This window comes from Terrapene carolina, unplaced genomic scaffold (genome assembly GCF_002925995.2).
Source record: "Terrapene carolina triunguis isolate 2854851 unplaced genomic scaffold, T_m_triunguis-2.0 Scaffold88, whole genome shotgun sequence".
NCBI lineage: Eukaryota > Metazoa > Chordata > Testudines > Emydidae > Terrapene > Terrapene triunguis.
In genome coordinates this window covers 29,602,357-29,623,089 of record NW_020664439.1, presented here as the reverse complement: position 1 = coordinate 29,623,089, position 20,733 = coordinate 29,602,357, and the positions used below count along the sequence as shown (strand labels likewise).

General features: G+C 39.1%; 1 protein-coding gene across 2 annotated transcripts in view; it reads left to right on the top strand.

The window, feature by feature from the left end:
* The window catches only part of IFT80 (intraflagellar transport 80), a 154,005-nt gene extending 134,489 nt beyond the window's left edge, over positions 1 to 19,516 (top strand). For both annotated transcript variants that reach the window (XM_026650014.1, XM_026650015.1), the window contains 8 exons: positions 230 to 294; positions 1,271 to 1,406; positions 2,358 to 2,505; positions 4,950 to 5,121; positions 10,298 to 10,387; positions 10,487 to 10,659; positions 12,415 to 12,538; positions 18,221 to 19,516. In XM_026650014.1, coding sequence (XP_026505799.1) covers positions 230 to 294; positions 1,271 to 1,406; positions 2,358 to 2,505; positions 4,950 to 5,121; positions 10,298 to 10,387; positions 10,487 to 10,659; positions 12,415 to 12,538; positions 18,221 to 18,334 — 1,022 coding nt within the window. In that variant the 3' untranslated portion in view covers positions 18,335 to 19,516. The remainder of the gene's footprint in view (positions 1 to 229; positions 295 to 1,270; positions 1,407 to 2,357; positions 2,506 to 4,949; positions 5,122 to 10,297; positions 10,388 to 10,486; positions 10,660 to 12,414; positions 12,539 to 18,220) is intronic.
* Positions 19,517 to 20,733: the final 1,217 nt, after the last annotated feature.

The following is a 20,733-nucleotide window of genomic DNA, read 5'->3' as shown; positions in this document are numbered from 1 at the left end:
CCGACTTTTAAGATTGTAGTTCACTTGTCAATATGAAAATTAGATGTTCAAATCAGTAAATTACCCTGTAATAAGCCTGTATATTATATTAAATAATACAACAGAAAGCTTGGAAAATCAATGAAGAGTTTGGAAAGTCTGTCAAGGAGATATCTGATCCACAGAAATGTTGAAATCTAACAAATATGATCTATTTCATTATTTAACACTACAGCTTTTATTTTTCAAGTTATCTACCTGTTTGAAGCATTATCTGGGAAGCCATTAGGCGATGGGAAGCCTCTTACCCACAAGGTAATGTACATACTGTAATTTCACCTTTCAAACTGCATCTTTATATCTAGGAAGAAAGAAGTAACTATTAGGGGGTTAATATGATACTTAATAGAAAATATTTTGACAAATCTAATTCTTTTATAGTACAGCACAAATTAGACTGATGTATATACTGTGTTGATATACACAGTTGTAGAGTACAGATTGGAAACCTTGGCTTTGTATAATTGTTATATTTCTCACACCTCCAAGAGATCAAAGTGAGCTTCAGGAGAGTTTCAGAGGAATAGTGCTAAGGGAGAACTACAGTCTGTCATATGTTGCAGTGAAGCTGACCACTTGAATTCTCTCTATTCTCACTCCAAAGCCACTTGATTAGCATCTGCTTATCTCAACATTGAAGTCTTTTGCACTATTTCTTTGTTCTGCTGTCAGAAGAGAGGAAAGAAGAAATGGTGCTGTTGGTCTCCATGCACAATCTTTCTCTTTGTCTTCTCTTAAAGAGTGGTTTAACAGAAGACATTATCTTGGAGACTTAACCTTGTTTCGTCTCACTACTTTCTTCCCGGCAGTATAAGAAGGGCCTTGCAGGCAGTGGAGTAGACATCATGCAGCTCTGTAGTTGTAGCATTTTTGGGCAAGAGGCACAGGTGCTCCTTCTCTTCCTTTATGCTGCTTTATATTTATTTTTCCTTCAGACTTTCAAGAGACTCATCAAGCCTTGGTGCTCCTGCAACGTAACAGACTATGCTCTTAATGGATTATTATATTAATCTTGTAGGAAATTAACTTCTGTAATGCTATACACTTAAATAAAATAGTTCTGGGGCTAAGACAACCATAACAGGAATTTTAAAAAATCCAGTTGTTGAACAGTAATAATGTATGTCACATTTTTTTTTAGTGGATCATCACTTTCTTTTAATGTAGCACGATTCCTCCTATATGGATCTATCTGGCATAAACAATCAAGTGTTTTCTCTTTGTATTTTAGACAGAGATCACCGAAATTGCCCTTGATCAGAAGGGACTTACAAATGAAAGAAAAATTGTTTTTATTGATAAAAACAGAGATCTTTATATTACTTCTGTGAAGAGATTTGGGAAAGAACAGAAAATTATCAAAATTGGTAAGAACCAAGCCAAAATTACAGTAATCTGCATTCTGGCAGCACACATATTTTATCTACAACAGGAGTGTTGGAAGCTCTATTATCTGATTAATTTAAAACTTCACTTGAAAGAACACTGGGGAATATGTTGAAAGAACACTGGGGAATATGTTGTAGAGTACAATCCTGCTGTGGCTACTTGGGATGAATAAAATGAACTGATGTCATTTCCATTTCTAACTTCTGTGGTATCCAGCCGCACTGAATAAACACATTACTTGCGTATTTTTTTATTATGCTCAGAAGTTAAATAGGTAAGTTTTTGACATTTAAACTGTCATCACTACATTTCAGAGTGAAGAGCGCAAAGAGAATTATGAGAGAAGCCCACATGTCCCTTAGAGCTGTTGTGTATATATGCTGTCTGCCTGCAGATTCTGAAAGCACTTGATTCAGAAGGTTTTCTTCACAACCTCCAGCATTAGAAACATAATATTATTAAATAAAATGTGAAGTTCTGGAGAAAGTGATGTGGTCATCCAATAACCGCCCAACCTGTATTCTCGTCACTCATATTCATTTTGAATCTTGCCCTCCAAAATAGTGTATGAACTGCCTCTGTAGTTTGTTCAGAAACAGTTAAAGAATAGATACTGCTCCTAGACTTGTGAATGTTTCAGTTAACAACAGTTGACAGTTAAGCCAATAAACAAAACTGAGCTATTTTGGCTCCATATATGTTAGAAATGGGAATATAACTGTCAGAAAAAGACAGAATAGGGAAAATTACTTACTATAATTAAAGTTTTTAAGAATAAATTGCAACTCATGCAGGAATAAAAATAAAACCTGCTTTTTTAAAGTAGTTGTTGATGACCTGTAAGGATAGCAAAATTCCAAGAATGTTTACATTTTTTGTGTTTATTGTGCATGTGCAAATACGTAATATTTGTTTATCTTTAAATTAAGGAACAATGGCACACACTTTGGCTTGGAATGACACATCCAACATACTTTGTGGACTCCAAGATACACGTTTTACAGTCTGGTACTATCCCAATACAGTTTATGTAGATAAAGATCTCCTGCCAAAAACACTGTATGAAAAAGATGCAAGGTAATGTATATTTTTACTCAGAATAATATTGCTGGATTTTTTTAAATACTGTGTTGAATTTTTCACTCAAATAATTCTTTACAAAGAAGGGTGTTAATTTAGCCACTTGAAATAGATGACAGTTGCTACCTTCAGAATTCCTGCCACATGACTATTTCTGGATTAGGAAAGGTTTAACCAAAGGTGTTAGCCATTCAAGGTGTGCACTATAAAGCTTTTTAAAAATGAATAAATGATAACTGTTTGAGGCAGAACACATAAGCACCTGAAAAGGGATGGACTTAAGCATGTGCTTTAAAGTGCCTATGCGCATTGGGGTCATAGTGCTAATTACTGTGGAAATCCCATTGCCTTCTTTTGGACTACTCACAATAATCCGTGTTTGCAGGATCAGGCCCTTAGATCACAAATCAGTAGCCAAATACTCTTTTCCAAAAACCTGTCTTTACGTATAGTTCTTTTAACATTCATGGTTCTCCATAACAGTGCTAAACTTGAGCATCAGCATGGTAAACAAGGCCCTAAATGTCATATATCACTTAATAAAACAGGGCATATGAAGGGTTCTGGAGCATCTAGTCTGCCTCAGATTTTCCCTGACCTCCTGTAAGAGGTATTTAAACTTTTCCAGCTTTGTGCCTTATTCATCAAAAATTGCTTTGTATTGGTGGGTTCTAATAAGTAATCCTTTGCACTTCTTTAGAAACTTCTATTCAAGCTTCTCAAAACGTTTTATAAACAATGATATATTTAACCTTACAACTCCCTATTAATTCTCCCATCTGAAGAGAAAAGTAGCACATATCTTCATTTTACAAATGGGAGAATTGAGACACTGTGGCATTAAGTGATTTGCCCAAAGTCATAATGTATCAGTGGCAAAGTCAGAAATAAAACCCAAGTCTCTTGACTCCAGGTGCTATGCTCTTACCATTGTATAATGTTCCTTCCCTTTTAATAAATAATTCAATTAGGTTAAAATATTTGTTTTTTTTAAATTACTTCCAATATTTTGATCCAAGTTCATTCTAGATAACAACTGAAAATATTGTAACCACCTTCCCTGCAGGATATCACTGCAAATAGTGTGATACACCAGTCCCCTTTAGATGTTTGGTACAATGAGCTCAAGAGCAAGCACAGTAGGTGCTCCAACCACTAGCCTATAGAAACTCTAGCACTAAGTGGGTTCCTGTCAAACACTCACATACATTAGGTAACTGTGGTTCCTTTATTTGACAATTACATGAAGAATAAACCAACAGTTTCTAATTCAGCCTAATATAAGTGTAATGAGATAAGAGTCTTGCTGGGACCCCTGCACACTGTTGTCCTGATTTTAGACTGCGGCTTTGTGACCTCCTGCAGGTATTGCTGGTCCCTTTCAAGAGAGTATGGCTCTGCCCAGGTCTTAGCCTTCCTGTACAGATCCCAGGATGCTTGCTTCCTAGCCTTCTCTCCTCAGTCAGCTACCAGGCTGTTGTCTCTGGCATGTTGCTCTTGCTTTCACTCAGCCTCCAGATTTCTTGATTCTAGTCCTCTCTGAGCTCTGGTTGTATTTCTTTCCTGTGCTGGAGGAATTATGGAACCCTTTACAGGCTGGATTTTGAATTGGGTAATGCATTACTGAGCTAGTAGATTTGTTACAATATATTTTGCCCAGAACTAATTTAAAAGACAAATTACTTTTTTTCTAGGGTGTAATCACATAAATACAAAAGCTCAAATCTTAATCAGACTTTTCTTTAAAAACATTTTGCCTTTATGTTTTAAAAAATATAGTAGTTAATTGATATGTTACAGCATTTCTGTATTGTCAGTGAAAAATATCAAACTATTTATTTATTTTTCTCTGAAACATTCATAGTTATCTAAGTATAACTTTGGGGTTTCGAGTCATTTTCTGCAGTCTCTGGGAATAGCTCTACAAAATAATAAAAAACAATCCACTAAGAAGCACAGTTCACTGTTTTCCTCTTCTTACAATAATCCTTGATATTAAATCATTCTCACTCTCCCCAAAGTACTTTTTATTTCATAGTTAAACTTTAAGACTCAGTACAGCCCAGAGCTTTTTATCCACATTTGTATGTGCAATTTCAACAGTTAAATGTGCAAATCGGGCATTTTTGCAAATACCCAAATTGTATTTCCACTTGCAGTGGTTGCACATGACAGTGTACATGTACAATTTTGCATCCAAATACTATATTCCAACTTTTAAAAATCTGACCAAAAGTTGTTTTAGATTTAAACTCCATTGTACATATCTATTTAATTGAATATAACTATTTAGATGTTTCTGTTCTGTTTGAAAACAAAGTTAAGAAAAATGTATCAATAACTCTTATCTAATTTGAAAATCACTAATAGCTTTAAACTCCAACCATTATTTTCAATGAGAAAAAAAAATTAACGTGCTTTACTTGACTTTCTTTCAACAGCGAATTTAGCAAAAATCCCCAGATAGTACGTTTTGTGGGAAATCAAGTAACGATCAGAAGAGCTGATGGCTCACTTATTCATCTCAATATATCACCTTATCCAGCTATTCTTCATGAGTATGTTAGCAGTTCAAAATGGGAAGATGCAGTCAGATTGTGTCGCTTTGTTAAGGTAATTTTTAATACTCTACAGTATTCTCATAAATTACATTTGTTGCCTTTGTTTATATTTTCAAACAATATGTAGTAATAGTAATTATATATGTAAATGTTCTAAACTATTTTCTTTCTTCAAGCTGTTTCTTTACCTTATAGTGTTTTCTTATTATTTTAGGGCTGATCCAGAAAATACTTACACATGTGATTAATTTTACTGATGCAAATAGTCCAAATGATTTCAGTGGGACTATTCACAAAAGTGGAGCTAGTAATGAGCATAAATGTTGTCTGGACTAGACTCTTACATAGCCAATTTTGTAAAAATGTTCTGTTCCACATCTAGTTACCTACAATCTTTTTTAAAAAACATTTCTTCCCTTTCATTTTCTTTTTCCTCACTTTCTTTCTGATAATTTAGACAACAACAGCAGATGAGGTGAGTGTAGGAGTATACTTTTTTTAAAAGGCATTTTTCCTCCCCCCATTAACACTTATAAAGGAATTTTATCTTCTTATATATGGTTATCATGATTTATAAACAAAACTGTATCTTAAAAATGTTTTCTCTATTTTCTATATTATTTGAATTGAGTGGTCAATATACATATTGAGCTAATTTGGGATATATTGTGATGTTTATATTGAGTTGTTTCCCTTATCTGAAGGTGGATACAAATGTTTTTATTCCAGTATTTGGCAGTTGGGAATTGGCATTTATAATTTCAAATGTAGCACTGACAGAAATTACACTGTGTAATTTCAGTGCACCACTTCTTAAGAGCCTGTGACTCTTATTTGCATCTTTTTGTAATTTTTTTAAAATACCGGGAAAGCACACACACACTTATACCATCTATATTGAGTGGTAATACTGTATGTATAATATCCTTTCCACAGAAGTATAGTTATAGCTTCCAAGTCAGGGAGGTTTTTGGCATTTATAACTTTTCATGATTGCTTACTATCTTCAGGGCTGGATTTCATTCAATGACTTTAGGGTACTTAAAAGATAAATTGGTTAAAAGTTGCAAAGATCTTTCCTTCCTACCTTCTCTGGCTACCATTCTCTTTCACCTTCCTACTCCCTTTCATCAATCTTTCCTCAGCTGCCCTTACCTGCCTACAGATAAGCAAGACAAGGTGGATAAGGTAATATTGTTTATTGGTGAAAGAGACAAGCTTTGGAGCTTACACAGCTTGAAGAAGAGCTCTGTGTAAGCTCAAAAACTCTTCTCTTTCACCAACAGAAGTTGGTCCAATAAAAGATATTACCTCACCTACCTTGTGTCTCTAACATCCTGGGACCAACACAGCTACAACAACTCTACATACTAGAGATGAGCATGGTTTTTCTACTAAGAATGGCTGTAAAATAGGGTTTTTTTGTTTACATTGTGTTTCGAAACTTGAATTGAGGGAGGATCTGGGTTTTTTTGACAAACAATGTGATCAAAAATACCTCACAGTTCTTCTTCGATTGTTTGCTCATGTCCATTCCAATGTAGGTGTGCATGTGCTGCATGCACCAGCGCCAAAAGTTTTTCCCCTAGTGGTATTCAGGGGGTCAACTCTGGTGCCCCCTGGAATGGCGCCCTCATGGCGCAGTACATACCTGCCAACCTGTCACCCCCTCAGTTCCTTCTTACTAGGGATGTAAAATACTAAACGGTTAAATGGTTATCTGGTAAGCATTAGTCTTACCAGTTAACCGACCCTAACTGTTAAACCCCAGCCCCGGGGCCACCTGGAGCAGCCCCAGGGCTGGCCGGAGCAGTCCCAGGTGCAGCAGCCCCAGCCCCTCTCCCTTTAATTGGCTAATTAAATAACATAATTTTAATTGTTTAAATGGTTAACTTTTTAAACAGATATTTACATCCCTACTTCTTATCACCTGTGATGGTTGCTGGAACGCTGTTTGTCTCTTGCTTTGCAAGTGATACTCCTTAATGGATCTTTATCCTGTAAATAGATTGTAAATCATTAGAATTAGAATAAGTTAGCAAGTAGTTAGATAGCTTAGAGTAGTTAGTAAGATACTGCCCTGAGGGGCTAGCCCACCCAGGAATCTGTGACATGCCTTGGTCCCAGGGCTTCAAACAGTGTGCGGCATGCCACAAACCCATACTGGTAAGTGACCCGCATGACAGCTGTCTAAAGTGCTTGGGCAAGGGCCACATTCAGGAACGGTGCCAGATTTGTAAGAACTTTAAGCCCAGGACAAAAAAGGAGAGAAATAACAGACTCAAATGCCTTCTCATAGAGGCAGCACTTCACCAGTCATCGGAGTGGCAGCCTGAATCGGCACCGAGTACCTCGTCGGTCAGGAGTGCCCCAGTCTCCTTAAGAGAGGCACAGCATGATTCGAGATCCGCGACACCGATGAAAGACACTACCACCTGGTACCGACACACCTTCCGGCTAGCAAGAAGTCAGCGCCAGCCACTCGGCACCACTCGCCATCACTGGTGCTGAAAAAGAAACCGAAGAAGTCAGACCGGGGGCCCTCTCCGCAAAGACAAAGGCCACAGAGAGAGTGAGACTGATGCCGGGCCACTCTCAGACATCCATAGAACAATCAGCACCAGTGACTCTGGCCCCGGGATGAGGTCTGTTGAGCCAATTTCCCATGGACTACCTACCTAGGTAAAGCCACAGAGGGGATACATTCACCAGAGCCATATGAGGCAGTGAGGAGCCTCCATGCCCTTCCAGTGCTGCCATCTCCCCCAAGTCATCGACTCTTAGGGACAGCTCTGGCATCACATGACCTCTCAGCACGGAGGCAGGTGCTAGTTCTGAGCAAGTCAGCAATAAGGGTGTGGCATCCTCATGGTAGAACTTGATGCCACTGGACCACTCGCCACAGCAGCACCACTCACCACTGCGGCACCGATGAGCACCGCGCTGCCATGGTACCCAGGAGTGGGTCCTCTGGCTCTGGTACGGAGGCTGACTCATACGCCTCCTGGAGGACAAGGCACCGAGCTGACCATAGGCATTCTGCAGCTATAGCATAAGGGCTAGTTCCATCAGCATAGCCACCGGCTCAATGGCAAATACCACTCCAGTGGCTGATGTGGAACCTGTGGGCGGTCCAACCGTTCCAAGGTTCCCACACGGGATGGTCCCACTCGGTGCCCTTAGAGGTGAGAGCCCCCCCCCCCCCTTCCTCCTCGGAAAGGGGTTCGATCCCAGGAGCTGAGATCGCCGATGTGCAGGATATCCCCACAGGAGACCCACCGGCAACAGAAGACATAAAAGGCGCAGTGCCAGTGAAAACCTCATCATCTTCCTCCCCAGATGAGGCAGTGGCAGGAATGGCCATCGCACCCATGCAAGATGACTATAAGGCTCACCAAGAGCTTTTGTGTTGTGTGGCCCAAAACCTGGGCGTACAGGTTGAAGAGATCACAGAATCAGTTCCTGCCCTGGTGGACATTCTACCACCCTCGGGGCTGTCAAGAGTGGCCCTGCCCTTCAATGAGGCCCTCTTGCAGCCCATAAGAGCTCTGTGGCAAATCCCTGCATCCTTCCAGCCCACAGCGAAGCAGGTGGAAAGTAAATACTTTGTATCCCCCAAGGGGTATGAGTATCTCTACACCCGTCCCCCACCAGATCCTAGTCATTGTGGCTGCTTAAGAGTGAGAGAGACAGGCAAAAAGAGCCATCACCCAAGGCAAAAGAGGCCAGGAAACTGGATTTATTAGGCAGGAAGGTGTACTCTGCAGGGGGCCTCCAGATGAGAATATCAAACCATCAGGTACTCCTAGGTCACTATGATTTTAATTCCTGGTCAGCCATGATGAAATTTAAGGAACTCCTACCGTCAGAGTCCAGACCTGAATTCATGGCCCTTGTAGAGGAGGGTAAGGCAGTGGCCAAAGCATCCTTCCAGGTGGTCTTGGATGCAGCAGCTGCAGCTGCCCAAGCCATGGACACAGCAGTAGTCATGAGGCAGAGCTCTTGGCTTCAGTCCTCTGGACTACTTCACGAGGTCCAGCAAACTATCCAGGACCTACTATTCGAGGGGAATTCCCTTTTCTTAGGCCAAGGTTTATGTTTGTTTTTTAAGTTAATAAAGGACAAGTGTAGGAAGGATGTTAGGCCCTGATCATGCAAACTTTTAGAATAACTTTACACACTTTACTGACCTCAGTGGGACTATTCAGGTTTGTAAAGTTACATGCAGAAGTATTTGTACAAAAGGGCTGAGCATTAAGTTTGGACAATATCTAATGTGTGTGCATACTGCGTTTTAATCAGGTTGCACTCTCAGACTGCTTCTAAGGGCCTGTCCACACTCTTATAAAAGGTGTATTTTAAAAGGGATTAGAGAACATGTTTTGATTAACATGTTAAAAACTCAATTTCCTCCTAGGCTTTACCTGGACTAGCTAATGTATTTAAAATTATATTTGCCATGTCTAAACTAGTGTTAAAATGTGTTAACACATGTTAACTAATATGTTTTAAATACATATCTTTTTATATTACTAGTGTGAAGTGAAAGGAGAGAGAAGAGGAAAGATCAAAATGAGTCAGAATGCTAGGATTTTCTTCAACTTTTTTCCTGATTATATTTCTGTTGACTCTTTTATAAAATTACAGTCATGAAATTGAAATAAAGGAAAACAGAAGTGTTATAAAATTCTCATAATTACAAATAGTTTTTAAAAAATTAGCAGCCTTTTCTGGAAATCCACTAAAATACAATAGGAATAAATAGAAAAGAGAACTTTTTTAAACTATTTTCTTTTCATTGATTTGTTCGTCTATTTGTTTTGCTATCAGGTATTTTCTTCTTTCTCCTTCATTTACATACAGGATCAGAGTAGCCAGGATTGATAAATTTATATATTCACTGTTATTGAGAAATACTAGTACAATGATTAGGCATATCTCTGAACTCTGGCTCAAAGTCATTGTTAGCAGATCACAGTACAGGAATTTTCATACTGCATAATTATTGAGAAGTAACCATACAATGATTATGATATTAAGACACACACACATGCACACACAACTAGACTATAGGGATCTGCACAACTGAGATAAATTATACAGTTGTGTATCAGTACATCATTTTCAGTAGCTGAACAGCATCCCTGCACTCTGGCTGAGAAAAAGTGCATTTTCATATCATATAAAATTAAAGATGTTTTAGCATTTTTATTTTGTCTTATTTTTAGGATCAAACCATGTGGGCATGCTTAGCTGCTATGGCAGTTGCTAATAAGGACATGACAACAGCAGAAATAGCCTACGCATCAATCGGTGATGTAAGTAGATGAGATTTAACTATTTTTTAACTAAATGATTGCAATGCTAATTTTATTAGTGTATTTCTCTAGTTAAACCATCACACTTTGTTTTAACAGATTGACAAAGTTCAGTACATCAATTCTATCAAAGAACTTCCATCAAAAGAATCAAGAATGGCTCATATACTGCTGTTCAGTGGAAATATACAAGATGCTGAAATGCTTCTTCTTCAAGCAGGCCTTATTTATCAAGCTATTCAAGTCAACATTAACCTTTATAATTGGGATAGGTAATATTTCTCTCAACATACCATAGCTGCTACCATTAATAATCTTACTAAGATTAAGTTTTAAATGTTTAGAGAATTAGACACTTAATTGACTAATCTATTAACCATAGTTGCCTGGACCCTGAGAAACATTGAATTAAATCATATATCATGATGATATACAGAGTAAGCAAAAGGATGGTGCTCAAAAAATGTGTCTCTTCCCACAACAGGATTTGGGGAATAGGTTAGGAAGAACTCCCCCACTAGCATGGAAACCATTTTCCTTGACCATGACAACAATATGTTTAGGCCCCTTTACTATTAATTGGGCAGAAGCCCCCAATCTCCCCTCACCATGGCTGATTGTGGGTACAAAATTAGAGGTCCCTTTAAAAATGTGGCACTTCATGTCCCTGTAGAGAGAAAACTGGACCTCTCTGTATGCCGACTTTTCCACTATAACAAATTTAGAAAAAATGCTTACTCAGCTCCAAGTTCAGATTCTCATGCCACATCTGTTCAGCATCCAAATAATCATTTGAAAGTTAGAGATAAATAGAGTTTGTCTACGCTCAAATAAAGTGGAAGTAGTAGTTCCTAAATGTAATGGGGAAAATTTGCCTTCCTTACAGCTTTAGATTTAGGTAGCATTTTAACTCATAAAGGACTCATAGTCTAAATATTGCTTCAAATATGCATTATTGGTTCTGGCTGCTTAAAGTAATTAATATAGTTGGGTGCATCTATCTATTAAAATAATATGTAAATGCAGCATTAGTATATTTCCTGTAATTCTCTTTCTGTATCATCATTTAACACTGTTATTTTTAACAGGGATGAAAGTTCAGATACTATGAACTGCTTAATTTGGTTCCTAACACAAAGCCTTATTTGATGTCGACTTTAATTTCAGTTTAGTATTGTGCATTCTGAGTACTTAAATGAAGGTAAAATGAGAAACTAGCAAACCACCTTTCAATCTGAATTAAGTTTTCTTTTGGAAATATTCTTTATGGAGAAAACGCAAACAATTAAAGTATGTTGCCCAATGGGCTTCATTAACTCTAAGGATTACATTTAATCCTTACAATTAATTAATTACAATTAATTTAGAAACTTTATTTTTTCTGGCAAGCACATATATCGATCTGTGTTTTGCTGATGTTGCCAAGAATGTCTTATCTGGAAAACAATTAATAAAACATTCTAAGATATTTAAATTTAATTTTATATCACTCCAAAGAAAACAAATATAAACATGACGTATCATAATAATGCAATGGCTGCTGAGCTTCCCGTTTTTAGGGTGTTCTAAAAGTGGTCATTTGCATGTGCTATATGTGTTCAAGTAGATGCTCTCCAAGAGCCAAGAAATTTTTTTTTTAATTCATAGCTATAATAATTTCACTAAAAGTTAATTTTTTTACCCTTTCTTACTGACAGTAATATACTCAAAAGTAAAAGAGGGTGTATTTTTTCAATTACTTAAAAAAAATGCTGTTGTCACATTTCTATAATGTGATTAGGTTGTCAACAGAAAAATGTTAATTATATATCATACACTATCCACTTTGTGATGTATGTTATCAGGAAAAATTGGTTACTCTCACCCTCCTATGGTTAACACTAATGCTAAATTGCTTGGCACCTTGCATCAGGAAGATCAACCTCCAGCACAATCACTGTACAGATCTCTTTTTGTAAAACCAAAGTAATTGTAATTGTGTTAGTATTTTTTTTCAGCATGACAAGCTCATTTTTCTTTTATTCCAGGGCACTGGAACTAGCAGTGAAGCACAAGACACATGTTGACACAGTTTTGGGTTATCGACAAAAGTTCCTGGAGGACTTTGGTAAAAAAGAAACCAATAAGCGATTTTTGCAGTATGCAGAAGGTGTAAGTATTCTGTGGAAACTTAGCCCTACATTTTCAAAAGGTCAGCCTTCATTTTGTGGTCACAATTTGTGCAAAAAACATTGCTTCCACATTTTTGCATCAGTTCTGCTGTGGATGTAAATCTTGGTTGTTACACACTGTTTATCTGACTGCAAGCACAAATTAAAAGCTTGATATGGAACTAGTAACATTTGTGAATGCAATGTATTTGGGGGCATAAAATAAGTCTGCATAAATTTTGCATCCTGAAAACATGCAGGGGCTTTTATTTTGGGGCACACATTTTGTACATAAACAGGGAGTTGGGTTGAAAATGTACCTTTTAATGTCTTCAGTAACACATTGTGTGAATATTAATAGTAACAGTCAGTAAGGTTATCCAGAAGAAAAATTAAGAGCCAATCATGAACTATTATTATATATATATATCTATATCTATCTATCTATCTCTATATACATATATATTTCATAGGCATACCGTTTCACAGAATACCTATAATTCTAATTTTAGTTCAGAACAAAAATATCAACTTGAGTTGATTACTTGTGTAGTATTTGATAGTTTTTTAAGGCCAGGAAGAGGAACTCTTATGATCAAAACCTTGCTGGAAGTGTAAAATGGGAAACCAAGTCACAAATCCACACAATTTGGGCTAAATCAATTTTTGCCTTTATTTATAACTTTTCAGACAGAATTATTGTCATCAATAGTATATGAACATATATTTATGCCTCACAATAAACAAATAAGATGGAACACGTAGGGGCCCACGTTATTGAGTTTCAGGGTACCGGGAAGCCCTTCTCTACTTCATGATGGTCATCTCAGCCTCTGATCCCTGGTCTTTCAGTCTCAGTCCTTCAGTTTCTGGTCCAGTATTTCTTCAATTCAGGTCTTTTTTCACTTTGATTCCTGTACATTTCCACATTACAGATTTATTAGCTTTTCTCCAATCAGCATTAAAATTTGTCAAACATAATCTGTACAATATGCACATGCAAGCTTCAGTTCTTCAAGTGCTTGCACATGTCCATTCCCATATAGGTGGGTGAGTGCCCCAAGCATAGTTGCCGGAAATTTTTCCCCTAGCAGTGTCCGTCGGGTCGGCTCTTGCACTCTCGGGTGCCACATGCACATGGCTCCGGTATAAAGGACCCTGCCGACTCTGTTCCCTTTCAGTTCCTTCTTACCGCCCATGACGGTTGGTTGGAATCCTTCATTGCTTAGGCAATTCTTTCGTAGTGTTGATACCAGTTGTGTAAATAGTTATTATAGTTAGAGTAGTTTTTAGTAGTTTTAGGTTTTAGATAGCTCGGATGCCTCCACACTTAATTTGTGGGGTTGTCTGCCTTCCCAGTGCCAGGGCATGCCTCAGTTGCCGGGTTTCAAGCCCTGCGCTACCTGCAGTAAGCCTATGTCTCTGAGCGACTCCCACTCGAGCTGTCGCAGGTGCCTGGGGGAAGCTTATAGGTAAGACCATTGCCAAATCTGCAGAGACTTCTGGCCCTGGACCAATAAGGACCAAGGCCCGACTGAAGGTCCTCCCAATGGGAGGCAGTCTTACGACCAGCTTCGGAGCCACTCTCAGACTCAGCACCAAGCACCTCAGCTTTGGTGCAGAGCACTCCTCCATCTACCCGGGACTCTCAGCACCGATCACCCTCTCAGGTGCCTAAGAAGAAGCACCAAGAGGACACCAGGTCTCCAGTGCTGAAATGTAAGGGAGACAGGGAGCGAGTGAGATCCGCGCCACACCATTCATCTCTCCCAGCACCACATCAGGTGCTGGCAATTCCAGTGCCACAGCAAGCTCCTCGGACACCTACAAAGGAACAACCTCAGAGTAGACAACGCACCTGCTAGTTCATGGTGCCATCAACTCCCGAGGCTTTCGCAGTGGCCAGGGACCTTCTCAGCCTACGGTGGGTCAAGACTCAGCACCACCGGTGCCACCAAGTAGCAGAAAGCAACCCCTGAACCTCACCTGGTGCTGTGACCGTTGTCTACGGGGAAGCCCCCATTATCAGCCACAAGATTGCCTCATCTACCGTCTCTGGCACCGAGCGACATGGCTCCGCCCTGGTCTCCGCACCACAGCTTGGAGTCTTCATTGGACTCGGAGGTTGGGTCATATTTCCCTCTTCTACATAACCGACATCATTGCTCTCCGGGCGTCCATACCATACCATGTCTCTGTCTTCCGCGATACCACCAGGCACATGGCCACAGATCCATGGGATCCACTGATGATACAATGGCCCTTTTGGAACCCTTGAGAGTTTCCCCTTCCTCAGGGCACCCTCTCAAGACACTCTAGTAGCATCATACTTCCAGGGGACCCAGAACCAGCTAGCAGATTGTCTTAGCCGGTTTTTCTCCTTCACCACAAGTAGTCTCTACAACCGGACATCATGAGGGACATCTTCCAACAGTGGAGGTCTCCCCTTATAAACCTGTTCGCCTCACACATCAATAGGAAATGTCATCAATTCTGCTCCCTGTGGCCACAGCCTGGGCTCCCTTACGAATGCATTCCTGTTGCCATGGATGAGTCACCTGTTCTACACCTTTCCTTCTAGTCCGTTGATTCACAGGGTTCTGGTGTTAAAATCAAGCAAGACTGAGCGCGAGTCATTCTCATAGCCCCGGCATGGCCCAGACAGCACTGGTTCACCATTCTCCTCGGCATGCCCGTGCAGGCACTAGTTCGGCTTCCACTACACCCAGACTTGATCTCCCAGGACCACAGCCAGTTGCAAAATCCAAATCTTGGCTCTCTCCATCTGACGGATTGGAAGCTCCATGGCTGAACCTGGAGGAGCAGGCATGCTCGGAGCAGGTCCATGAGGTCCTACTGAGCAGTAGGAAGCCCTCGATCTGAGCCAACTACCTTACAAAATGGAAGCGATTTTCCATCTGGTGCTCCAAATGACCAGTCCTGCCTTTACAATCATCTCTACAGCTTATCTTGGAGCACCTGAAACAACCTGGAGCATCAGTCAAGGTCCACCTACTGGCCATTTCTGCCTTCCATCCCAAGGTGGACAGCCAATCAGTCCTCTCCTATGAGAAGGTCATACGATTTCTCAAAGGCCTGGAAAGGATGTATCCTCAGGTCAGAGATCCCTCACACACACCTCGTCCTATCAAAACTCATAGGGCCCCCATTTGAACCGTTAGCGTCATGCTCATTGTTACACCTTTCTTGGAAAGTGGCCTTTCTGGCAGCCATCACTTCGGCCAGAAGAGTCTCAGAGATCCAGGTCCTTACATCAGAGCCCCCATAAATGATCTTTTTTAAGGACAAAATACACACTATCATTTCTTCCTAAAGTCGTCTCACAGTTCCAATGCAGTCAAGCAATCTTTTTACTGGTATTTTACCCTAAGCTGCATGCGAACAGAGAAGAAAAGCATCTCCACTCACAGGATGACTGGAGGGCCTTAGCTTTCAACATTCATGGACCAAGCCGTTCCGCAGATCTTTGCAACTATTCATAGCGATAGCAGAAAGAATGAAAGGTCTCGCCATCTCTGCACAGAGACTCACTTCATGCATTTTATGAGTTCACAAACATCCCACCACTTGTTATCCTTACAGTTCACTCTACAAGATGCCAAGCCTCCTCTGTGGCTTTCATAGCGCAAGTTCTGATTCAGAAGATCTGCAAGGCAGCAACCTGGTCATCCATTCACACATTCATGATGCACTATGCCATTGTTCAACAGGCTAGAGAGAATGCTGGCTTTGGCCGAGCAGTTTTGCAGTCAGCCTGTCCTTGAACTCTGAACCCATCTCCTATACAACTGCTTGTGAGTCACCTATTTGGGAATGGACATGCACTCAAAGAAGAAAAAACAGTTACTAACCTTTCCATAACTGTTTTTCTTTAAGATGTGTTGCACATGTCCATTCCAAGACCCACCCCCCATCTTCTCTTCGGAGGCATTCAGCAAGAAGAAACTGAAGGGGAATGGGGTTGGCAGGATCTTTTATACCAGCACCATATAAACGCAGCACCAGAGGATGCTAGAGTCAACCCGAAGGATACCCCTAGGGGGGAAATTTCTGGCAACTGTGCTCGGGGTGTGCACACACCTATGTGGGAATGGACATGTGCAATACATCTTGAAGAACAACAGTTATGGAAAGGTTAGTAAACATTGTTTTATATAAATGTTGCTGTTTACACTATTTTCATGTCATTATGCTTTCATGTCACTTCATTTTTTCCCCAGTAAAGATACTTTTAGCATTACATTTCTGTATTATATTAATTAATTTTCCTTTTATCTAAATCTTCCAGCATAATAACAAAACATCACCTTTGTCCTATCAGCAGTAAGCATTAGCTAAGCGAGTCTATGTATGTGAAAAATTGGCAAAACATCACCCCTGCCAGGCAAAAGTTAAGCCAAGACCTTGGCACAAGTATTACCTCATCCAAACTTATTCACTATCCATAGTTATAAACTATTAAAATAGAAAACCCCTATTATCATAACCTTTAGATTTTATTTGAACAGGGACATTATGGTGGCATTTAATGTCAACATTTTTTTTTATCTTCTCCAAATATGGGTTTTCAGGGGACTTTCTACTCTCCAGCATCTTGTTTGTAAATCATTAAAAGACCATGTCAGTAATTTTGCTCATTGCATTTTCAAGGTGCTTTTTATTTTAATTTAGTTCAGGATATTTTTTTGTATTTAATTGTTCCCCAACAAGGTAAAAGGTTATTTTTCAAGTTCCTCTACATAATCCCACTGCATGGGAAGCATTGACAGTGCAACTCGGACAGTGGAACCTTTAGATAGCAGTGCCTGGTGGTGCGCTGTCACGCCCCCTTCTGACCCTCCCCTGGATAGTACTGAATGATCGGAGACCCAGGCTATAGAAGGGGGCATGGCATTCCAACAACCTCAATTGCTTCCAGCTGCTGCAGCTGACAGATCAGGAACTCCATCTGAGTTCTTGGCCCAGATTTTTTGCTTTGATAGTGCCTACTACACTTTTAGCATAGATTTATCTAGTTTTCTGGTGTAAATAATTAGCTTTTAGCATTTCAATGGTTAGGTTTTATTTCTTTAATAAACAAACAAACCAAATTTTTGAGTAGTTTGTACAACTTCGATTCCACTATTAAAATCTAGTGGCGGATCCAAAGATCAAGAACCTTGGTTGTAAAAAGTGGGCCTCTTGCCCTGCAGTCTTTCTGGCATCAGATGCTCACATAAGATGCCCAGCCTGCCTTGGGAAGGATTGTTCTTCTTCAAGATGCTCAATCTGCAGTACTTGCACTCCAAGGAATAGATTTGATTCATTTTTAAGCTGAAAGATGCCTAGTAGGCTCATCTAAGTTTATTTTCCATTGTTGAATATTTTCTCACCATACATGAGTTTTTAATATTTGTTGAAAAGTATCAAGTTTGTTTCATTTCAAAGGCAGGAACCTCCAATAGCATACTGTTTATTAGATATTGAATATAGAAGAGAGCCATCAACTGATACACACATGTAACTTGCATTAGCATTAATGGTAGTTATATATTTGCATCAAGAGGAGACCTATATAACGACAGAGCGGATCACTTTGTGACTTGTACCTTCATACTGTTGTTCATTAATATGTATTTAATATAATGTTAACACTTACCTACTATCTTTCCTGTTCTTACAGTTGGAAGTTGATTGGGACAAAATCAAGGCCAAAATAGAGATGGAAATTGCTAAAGAAAGAGAACGAGCTGCAGCCACTCCAGCAGTCAGAACCAGTGTAACTGTACAGCGCTAAATACCGTGCTGGCCATATTAAATAGCTGTTTCACTACACATTTGCTGTAACAGTATATTGATAAATCCAAGGATTATCATTTTCCAGGGAGTGGGTTATGGAAGTTAGAGCTCTGAAATTAGTTAATTTTTGCTGAATGTTGGACAGTGGGCAGACCTGGATTCATATGTATATAAGCCAGTTATGATCTGTGCACCCCATCCTGCTTTCCTTACTCTTGTGAGGAGTCCCAGTGAAGTCAGTGGAACTACTTGTGTGAGAAAGAGAGCAAGATTGACTTCTGTCTTCCCATTATTTAATTGTTCAACTTTTCATACACTTTAAAGTAAAAATATGCAGTCTTGGATATCTGGATTTAGGCACTGAAATGCATGTTTAGCACCTAAATAAGTGGTCTGATTTTCAGCAACAGTGGGGTACAGATATACAGCACTTCTGAAAAGCGGGCCAACTGGCTAAAGGCCTTAAGATGCATGTAGGTACCCAACTTTAGGCACCTAACGTGAAAAATGTGGACCTAAGTTTATAAATGGCAAAGGAATGTTTCATTTGCGGTTACATAGATAGCTGCATGACAGCACAGTCCCAGTGCTGAAATATTTTCAAATAATACATATCTGTTATTTCAGATAAATTCAGCACCTGAGATTGATTGCAAACATATTTCTGTCAATAACAAAAAAAGGGTAGCTGTTGGATAAAAAACTTTTAAATGTTAAATGAATTATTTCATAATAATCTAAAATACTGTGTAACATGCTTTGAATTTTGTTTGAATTAGCAGAAAGTCAACTTTCTGCAAATATCCAATATATGATTGGCAACAGTGTTCTGTGTTTCCTTAATGGTTAGAATGTCCCATCCATATAGAAGAAAAACTTTTCATGTTTGCACTAGGTCCAGTTCACTTGATTGTGTATTGGATTTAGACATACACCATTTCACCAGAATATTATTTTCTCTCTTTCCTGTTGAAGTAATTGGGGCTGCATGCATATGGATCTGTCTGCATGATCTCTTTGCAATATTGGGACATTAGTCTATTACTGGTTATTGAAGGATGTTAAAGTAATTCTGCATAACATTTCTTTCACATATGAACACTTAAAATTTTGTGCGTTCTGTGAGAATCTTTAACTGGTTTAATATTTGTTTTGTAAATCATTATGTAGCAAATATCAATTTTCTGCATATGCTATAACATTCTTAATACAAAATTAAAATAAAATACTTTTTATATCAATTAGATGATGTATCTCATTGATTTTACCATCCCATTAAATAAAAAAGGCAATTCTATCTGAGTACCTACAATCCATGTAAAATTTCCAGTCCTCCAATGTGCTGAGCACCTCCTGCAGAGTGAACCCCTCTATCTTGGGTATGATTTGCACGAGGCACTGAGCACTTGCAGGAATGAGCCCAAAATATCAGTCATAGCCAATGTTTAATGTTAATTTTATCACTTTGTGAAAAGTGTTCACCAACAGGTGGTAGGGTGTTTTTGTCTTTTAATCATTTTCCTGTGTGAGTTCATTCAAGAGCGTAGTGATTATCCAGTGCACCAAATGTACCAATAACAACTATGTGGGGGACACCAAACAATCACTATGCTCCTAAATGAACTCACACACAAAAATGATAAAAAACAAAAACACCCTACCACCTGTGGGTGAACACTTTTCACAAAGCGATCACTCTATATCTGACCTATCAGACTTTATTCATCCTTAAAGGAAACCTGCACAACACTTTCAAAAGATGAGCCTGGGAGCCTAAATTTATAACTTTGCTAGACATTAAAAATCATGGTCTGAATAGAGACATGGATTTATGGCTTATTACAACAATCTATAACCCACTAAAAAACCCCACCCAGCTGAGTCCACCCACTTGCTTTCCCCCAATGACTGGAGGAGTGTTAACAGACCACTTCACCTTGAGTCGACCCTTGAAATACATGTTAACTTCCTATGCTAAACAATGTGTTCCACTTTGTATTTAGCTGTGACACTCTGAGTATGTTTCCCAGATCAGAGGAAGATCTGTGTAAGCCCAAAAGTGTGTCTCTCTCGCCAACAGAAGTTGGTCCAATGGATGATCTTACATCACCCATCTTGTCTCTCTAATATCTTGGGACCAACATGGCTACAACAACACTGCATACAAGATGGTATATTTCTGTTCACGTATTGTATTAATGTTATTCTTAGAATCAGGTTTCCAAAATGAATATTGATGTTTATGAATCCAGAGTTTACTTTCTGTGAATATTATCCAGTATTTTTTGGTTTTGTTCAATATGCCTACTCAGCAAACTCATGCACTAGAGTATTCACAGACAGTAAATATACAAAGGCACAAATACAATCAAAGCAAATTAGTTTAATAACTCTAAC